Raw genomic sequence first — 8757 nt, 5'->3', positions numbered from 1 at the left:
AAAAAAAAAAAAAAAAAAAAAAAAAGATATGTAAGAAATTTAATTGTTGCCGCTTTTTCGCGATGCTGATTGGTTCTCTCGCTTATAAAAGCGAGTTATAAAAATCTTTAATATATCTTTAATATAAATTATAGATTTTTATGCTGACAGTGAATATTAAAACGTAGTTCATGTGTAGCAATCAGCTGATTGCAGCAAGCACTCCACGTTGGAGACAGACACGCCCACGTCTGACGGTGAGTTGCGTCGCTCCTGTATCCAACACATGATAGGCAAACTATTTTTGCTAATAACTTAAAAAATGTTTCGGAAAAAATTTTGCAAGATAAAAGTTGTCTTAGAATTTTATATAGAATTTATTTAGGATGGAATTTTATTTAGGATTTTATATTTTTAATGATAGATGGTTGTTTAAATTATTCTGTATATCAAAAACAAGATGTAGAAAACAATATATCAAACAAAAGTTTGAAGATTTAGAAGGGAAAAAAGATGAGGGCTTTAAATTTTTCAAAAATAGTTTTTTTCAAGGTCAAAGAACAATGCCAAAAAAAGATTTTTTTGCTTATCGAGACAAGCGTGAAAACATTATCATTCCTTATTAATTTTAGCCAGCTAAATACAGTGAACAGCTATTAGAAATACCCGTAAATACCGGGAGCATCTTTTATTTTGAGGAGTTTAAGTTGTATTTCTCCAAATAATTTACTATATCGTTACAAGTATTGCCGAACCTGTCGATATTATGGAGGGAAATTGCTATCTGCAAATATACAAACCACAAACAATAAGTGTAGAATATTTTCAGTATCAATTAGATGACTAATTTCCGATATGTAAACTGGCGTATTCAATATGGCGTTTATCTAAGCGAAAGTTATCGATTTTGTTAGAAGAAAAAAGTAAATAATACTAAAACTTCATCTATCTTATATTTTACTAGATATTTAAAGCTAATTAACAAGGGGACAGTCTATAGGGTGTCCCAAACCTCTATGATGATCCTTGGTGAGAACGTAGAACGGATTGAGGTGAGCAAGAAAGTCCTGTACCGTTTTGCGATATTCGCAATAATAGTCGAGATATTAATTAAAGAAGTTTGGTGAATGATCACGCGCAATATGGTAGATGAGCTGCAGTGGCGCCGTTGTATACTTATACATTAAATCAAATTGAACAAAAAAGTCCTTTACTATTTTGTAAAGTACCATATAGATTTTTAGATATGAATTAAAGAAAATTTATGCATTATGGTATACAATCATATATGTAACAATTTTCTTTAATATTTAAAAATTTATGTAGTTATTTGCAAAATGGTAGAGGACTTTTTTGTTCAGTTTGACTTAATATATAAGTATACAACGGCAGACGGCCCCACTGCAGCTCATCTACCACATCACGTGTGATCATTCACCAATCTTTTTTAATCATCAACCAGTCTTTTTTAATCAAGGGTCATCATGGAGGTTCGGGACACCCTGTTCGGGACGCCCTGATGTGCCGCGTTAGATTTGGCTAATCTCTATATATGTTATAGTAATTTCTTTCCAGTAAACACAGCGTATGGCTGTTGCCAATAAACATTAGTTTACGAGAAATTGGAGTTCGAAGCTTTCCGTATGCCTAGAGTACCGCTTAAGTAGGAACAAAACTCAAGTAGCCAGCATAGTATAGCGAGTAGGGAGCACAGGTAGAACGCTCGACGTCATATCTTCGATTCCGGCTTACTTCCGACTTATTTTTTTAATTTCGCTGAAATATGAAATAAAATATTAATATATGAATTAGCTAACTATTATTCCAGTATTATCATTCGCATTTTTTAACCAGAATTGTACTTCAATCTATATATTATCTGTCTATGATTTTATTAGATGGGTTAGATTAGGGTTAATTTTTTGGAAAGGGGATGCGGGGTTCCTCCCCCGCATATACATGTACTGTTTACCATATTTCCATATACATTGTGTGCAAAAATTATTTCCAACATGTACATACGTCGAAAAACTACGGATCAAATGATCAATTTCTTTTGTTAATAACTTTTTAACAAACAACGAGCGCCACCTAAAACTTTTTGAAGATTACTCAAGAGGGTGACCCTACAACAATGTCAAAGTCAAGATCATTGGAGATTGTGTCCTCTAAACTATATAATTACTAACTTCTTTTGTTAATAACTTTTTAACAAACTTTTTAACCAGTGCCGCCTAAAACTTTTTCAGGATTACTCAGAAGAGTGATCTCTACAATATATGTCAAAGTTACAGTCATTGGAGATACCTCCCCTAAACTGTATAATTACCATCGTATATAATGTTAATATCATATTATGTAATATTACATAACTAAATTTATAAGTAAATTAATAGTAGATATATAATTAAGTTGTTTCTAAATTAAATAAATCGATTTTTTTTTAAGAAAATGCGGGTTTTTGTTCACCAGTCAATTTGATGGTGTCTGTAAAAATAGGTATACAAAAAATGTCCGTAAATCTAGTGTTAGTGATACTCTAGGCGCATGGAAAGCTTTCAACTCTGATTTCTTGTAAACTAGTGTTCATTGGCAACAGTCATACGAGCTATGTTTACATGAAAGGGATTACTACAACATATATGAAGATTAACCAAATCTAACGCGGCGTGTATAGACAGTCCCTTTATAAGTTGAAGATGAATTTACAGTTGTTTTTAAATGAAGCATCCAATATGGTGACTTCTTAAAACAAAATTGAATGATTTTAATTGTGTTACCTTATAAAGTTGCAAAACATGGAAATTCAAAATGTGCTTACCTAAAATCAAAAAATCTGCTAATCTAAAAGTCTAATGAAAGATAACAAATATTATCAAAATATAAAATAACTCCAAAATATAACAATCTTAAATTCAAAACTGCGCTATATTGGATACATTTTAGATATCAGAATTCAATCATCTAATTGATAATGAAGATATCTTGCACTTGTTTGTGGTTTGTATATTTACAAACCAATTTCCCCCCACAATATCGACAAGTTCGGCTGTACTTGTAACGCGATATAGGGGATTATCTAAAGAAATACAACTTTAACCCTCAAATTTAAATATGTTTTCGGTGTTTCCGGATAATTCTAATAGCACCACTGCTTTAGCTGGTCAAAATTAATAAGGAATGATAACGTTTTCACGTTTGTCTCGGTAGGCAAAAAACGACTTTTTTTTATTGTTTTTTGTATGCATGGATACATGCATGGGTGGATTGTTACGATGATTGAGTGGATGTTTACGATAATAAGTTATAGAACGGATAAGGACTTAAGACCGTCACATCTACCCACCTATTCCACGGACAAGAACAGTTTTTAATCAAAATACTTTTAATATTAATACTAAGGTAATCAAAATAAACGTAATAATATACATGTTTAGATATCGTATGGACTAATCTGTGATTGCAGATGGCTGATCCAATATAGCGGCTGAAACTAGTAAAATTGTCGAAAAATATAGATAATTTCTTATGTTACGTTCTGTAGGAAAACGCAACATAAAAAAAGCCTCACCTGTACTTATAGGTCGAAGAGCTAGTCAACGACCGGAAGGGTCACTTTACTAGCCCGACGACGTATGGCGAGCGGTCCGATTTTGTGTCAGAGAACTGAATCTCTTTACTCGGGACTGGATCTTGAGCGATAATAGGAGAGGACGGGTAAACAAAAAAAATTAATGTTTCTTTATAAAAGAAATAACGTATGATTTATTTATAATTACTCTGTGTGTGTGTGTGTGTGTGTGTGTGTGTATGTGTGTGTGTGTATGTGTGGTGAGGATGAGCGTTAGTGTTCAGGATTATTGGAGGACATACCGATTTCAGAATTCTGGACGATAATTAATGTCCACCGGAATTATTACGATTGAGTTTTCGACAAAGTAAAGATATGTCTGTCCGGACTTATTCGAAATTGAGACGCGGAAAACCGGATAATAAAACAATAACTTACTGTTAGTATGTGCGAGGAGAGAAATGGATGGTTCTGGATCTCCTGAGTTAGTTGCTTCCTTCGATTCTGATTCTTGAGTGATACTCGTAGACGTCGTAATGACAAATGATTGAATACAAAAGTGATACTTGTAGACGTCGTAATGATAATAAGTGAATGAACCTAGAAGTTATACGGATCGGACTTTTTATAGTTTCGGAAAATGGGAAATTTCGGGGATGGCGGTTACTCAATTCGTTGGAGATGTCTTGCTTACAAAGATGAAGCTCGGATTGGTGGAAAAAAATAGAAATTCGAGAAATGTTCGATCAGGCCATATATGGACATGCGTAATTGTAGGTGGTATGATTCATGATTCTTTCGTAAGGCTCGAGATCTACGTATTCCTTTTGTGTACTTGACTTTTGTAACCCGGTCGGAAAAGTAATCGGTCTTTACGCAATGTAAAGGTCCGTGAGGTCCTACGGGACGTAACAATCATATAACTTTAAAAAAATGCTATTTATAATTATAAGAATCATTAAACAGTTTTTCGCGAAGTTGTATCACATTTCTTTTAATAACAACTTTTCCGTCCGCCATGTTCGATCCATTATTTTGATTTCTTTATGTTCAAGTTACACTTTGTTTGAATTATACTTATCAGTGTCAAAGTGACGAAAATAACATTTTTTTCAAGTTATATAATAAATTACTTAAATTTTTCGACGATTTTACTAATTTTAGCCGCTATATTGGATCAGTTATCAGTAATCACAAATTAGGTCACTCCGCATCTAAAAGTATATATTATTATCTTTATTCTTTCATAGAAATATCTGGATTAAAAACTGTTCTGAGGTGCCAATTTAACGTGTAATGATTCATATACACTTTATATATAAAATATATCATTGAAAATATACATGTAAATTGTATTATTTTAACATTTATAAATGGTGAATATAAATTCGATGCAATTAAAATGGAGGCATAATACGGATTGACGTGAACATAAAAATCCTATACCGTTTTGAGATATTCACAATAATTATCGATATATTAATTAAAGAAGATTTGTGAATAACTACGCGAGGTATGTTAAATGAATTGTAGTGGCGATGTTTACCATCATGTGCTTGTGCATTAGGTCAAACTGAACAAAAAGTTCTCTATGATTTTCCTCATAATTTTGTAGATTTTTTATTATTAATTAAAAAAAATTGGATACTTGCTCGCGATAATATATTAATGTTATCTAATTAATAACTATATTTTAATGAATTAAATATTGAATCTAAAATATTGAATCTATAAACTATTTTATTAATTTTTTAAAATATTATTTTTAATATGTAAGGTTTTGTATTTTACACAAAAAAGCTATGTAATATTTGTTTAAAACACATTTTACATTTCTAATAGTTACTGAAATATCACAAAAGAGATAAAATTTATGGGAATAATTTCACCTGTTACGCTTGGATCTCAAATAAAAAAATAAAACTTTTCGTTTCTTTTAATTTTGACTACTTTATAAATATGCTAAATTTTATCAAAATCGGAGATAGATAGTTTGTGTTCCTTGTTAAGGAAAAGGACTAAAATCAAAATCAAGAACAGTACATCTGCAAAAATTTAGTTTGTATAATTTAACTATCATCAAGCAATAGAACATGCATTATTTATATTAATAAGATATCTTTATTATTTAAAATGTTCTTCGTCGTATGTTTCCATTGTGTTCTATTTACTGATATCTGATGTATAACAACAGTTAAATTAATTATAACATACTATCAAGATGTTCAATATAATAGCTTACACATAAATTATAAAACCAGAAGATCACTAGATATTATTTTATCTTCTATAATTTTATTTTTATCTTAAATTCTATGAGGTAAAAGAAATGTATCAACGGTATGATCGATATGATCGTTACTATATACATATCGAGAATTTAAATTGAGTTTATTCTCATTCTAAATTCATTTAAATACTACCTACAGTTTCGTTGTATGTCATATGCGTCATTCAAATAAAAATTTCGCATGTTTATATATATATATATATATATATATATATATATATATATATATATATATATATATATACATACATATGTGCATACATATGAAAAACAAATGAAATGCCAACATCATTTTTTACATATTAGCGTAGTGACTTCATCTCTTCCAATTGCTAGGTACTCTTCCGGTGAATAGTCGAACAGCACAAAGTCGTATCTGTGAAATAAAATTGAATAATCTCTTTTTTTGTCAATGTTTGAAATTATTTGCGTCATCTCGAAAGATATATATTTCAAGAACGATTGTATCGTAATCACTAGATTTAAATTTTACGATTGTATCGTAATCACCAGATTTAAAATTTAGTGGAATAGAGTTACTATGAAAATAGTATGTTATCGTTTATTAATCGATCTCATTTTTAATGAGAAAAACTAAAGAGCGGCCTTCCGCTCTGTAAGAATTTCAAAGGACACGTTTTCGGATGTGTCCTATGACAAAATGCGTCTAAATTATGTCTGTCAGATGCACTTTTCGGAAACGATGATTCTGATTTGTTTTCACTCTATTTCTATACAATAATAATAAGTTAAAAGGACAGATCGCTCTGTCTTTGTTTTATCACTTATGAGCGGTCCGCGTGGCGATAGACACGAGATGAGTTAGCGACGATCTTATTGCTAAGCAAGTCTCTCCCGTTTCGCCTCTCAATTACATCATTTTCACATCATCCATTATCCGCAATTTGGGAGGAAAATATTTCAAGATCTCGGAACTTTTGGCAATAACTCAATAATGCTAATGAATGGCTATTTTTTATAAATTTTATACTAAATTATGAACATACAAAATAAAACACGAGTATATAATAAATGTCAATTCGTAATAATTAATAAATTATACATAATATTATTTTTTAAAAGAATATTAATAATTAAAATATTTATCATTAAGGAAAGGACACTACTGTGACAAATGGAAATATAGATTATTTTCCTCATTTTTTTACGCGAAATATGTGACGAAATGTCACATTATGTTTTAAGAGTTTAAAAGTATATATCTTAAACAAATTAAAAGTAAAACAAATTAAAGTATATATCTAAAACAAATTAAAAAAAAATAATCAATTAAAAATATTTATATTTACGCCTGCAGTGTGCGGTGTCGTGTACTCCCGAACAAAACTCGGGAGTATCACGGGATCTCTGAAACAAAAAATTTTGATATTATTTAAAATAAATGCAGTTTCAGTTAAATGTACGGATTTCTTGAAATATGAGTCTGCAACAAAATAACAACAATTCAAAAAATAATAGTTTGAAATCTAGCCACAAAAGTTCTTATTTTCTTCATTGTTTCTCAAAAAATGAATTAAGAAACTCCTACACTTAACTGAAGACAATATTGTTATATATATTTTTTCCAAATTTTAAGTTATTCAGATATAAAAATTTAGTAGGATACGCGAGCGTCCAGCTACGAAACTGTAGTTTCAAAAAAAAATGCATTTAAAGTTTTATAACCGATTATTTTATATAGAGTGATTGAATTTTATAACAAACCAAAGTGCGTCCAATCCGGGTGCATATAAGAGTTTCAGTGGCAGTTTCTTCAACCACGTTTATCGTGCTTTTAGCAATATATTTTCACGCGTCACTTCCGGCGTTCGGATCTCAGTGTTCGTCCTTGCAGTGACGATACTGTGTTGCTATCGGTCCAATTTTTATATCCATATACTCCATTATTTTCAATATGTCCGTGCAGCCATTAAATATACACATGGCAAAGTACGCAGCGATTTCGACCATCACAGGACGTTGTTTTTGGAGCGCTTTTCTAAAGCAGGCCGTTCAAGCTTTTATTATTATTTTAAGTAAACATTTTTCGAATAGCTTCTTATCACTGTACGATATCATTAAATCAGTATTAATATCCTGATCAGCAAATTTCAATTTTTTTGTTGATGTGATTGTATTGCTTTTATTTTACTCTATCTCATAGCGATTTAAAAGGCGTTTATTTTTTCTTTTGTCTCTCATTGGCTTCAGAGTAAATTGTTTTTTACCCTTCCGATCTATTACAATTGTTGTGTAATTAAAAATCCGAAAGAAATATAATCTATCTTCGCATAAATATTTCAAACTCGCAATGAACTATATGTCTCGAACGTTGACGAAAAGCTAGCTGTAACGATCGTCTCGAGACTCTGTATATAGCTGCATATAGAGATCCCTTTTCAAATAAATACAAAGAAGCAAGGTCGAAGAAACAACCGAAAATTGTCGATTAGGATTAGGTAACTTGTGCCGAGTATTTCAGGTAGCGTGCGGCTAAATGCGACCGATCTCGCGCTATAAAAATTGCTATAACTCCTATACTTATCGATTTTTTTTAAACAGTGGTATCCTTCTTAAAGCTCAGGTATCTTACAGATTATCTTTCTATTTTCTTATTTACAAGAGAACTTATATATACTTGATTTTGTTAAAATTTCTTTATATAAATTTTTTACATGTCAGCATACAAAATTACATGATAGATTGTTGAGTGCTTGCAGAAGAAAAGTTAACACAACTTATTAAGTGTACAAATATGTTCGGTAACTTTATATTCAATCAATTGTAATTCTGTTTTAAATTAATATTTTTTGTCTCGCTGTTTTGGAGTTTTAAAGTGTTGACTTTAACTTTTTAAACACATTATATAATTTGACTCTGCGACATAATCTCAAAAAAAAAAAAAAAAAAAAAAAAA

The 8757-nt window shown here is 30.5% G+C and overlaps 2 protein-coding genes and 1 long non-coding RNA gene across 7 annotated transcripts in view; 2 read left to right on the top strand and 1 right to left on the bottom strand.

The window, feature by feature from the left end:
- Positions 1 to 8757, top strand: part of LOC116850987 — a 168008-nt gene that overhangs the window by 26319 nt on the left and 132932 nt on the right. The window lies entirely within an intron of this gene.
- The window catches only part of LOC116850989, an 84293-nt gene that overhangs the window by 12911 nt on the left and 62625 nt on the right, over positions 1 to 8757 (top strand). The window lies entirely within an intron of this gene.
- The window catches only part of LOC116850988 (carbohydrate sulfotransferase 11), a 94476-nt gene continuing 91106 nt past the window's right edge, over positions 5388 to 8757 (bottom strand). Inside the window, exon 7 of the mRNA XM_032829927.1 lies at positions 5388 to 6216. Within this exon, the coding sequence (XP_032685818.1) occupies positions 6129 to 6216 (88 nt within the window). The 3' untranslated portion in view covers positions 5388 to 6128. The remainder of the gene's footprint in view (positions 6217 to 8757) is intronic.

Source organism: Odontomachus brunneus, unplaced genomic scaffold (assembly GCF_010583005.1).
Source record: "Odontomachus brunneus isolate Ranch 3 - 2012 unplaced genomic scaffold, Obru_v1 Obru_scaffold_163, whole genome shotgun sequence".
In the NCBI taxonomy this organism is placed as follows: domain Eukaryota; kingdom Metazoa; phylum Arthropoda; class Insecta; order Hymenoptera; family Formicidae; genus Odontomachus; species Odontomachus brunneus.
This window is presented reverse-complemented; position numbering and strand designations above follow the sequence as displayed.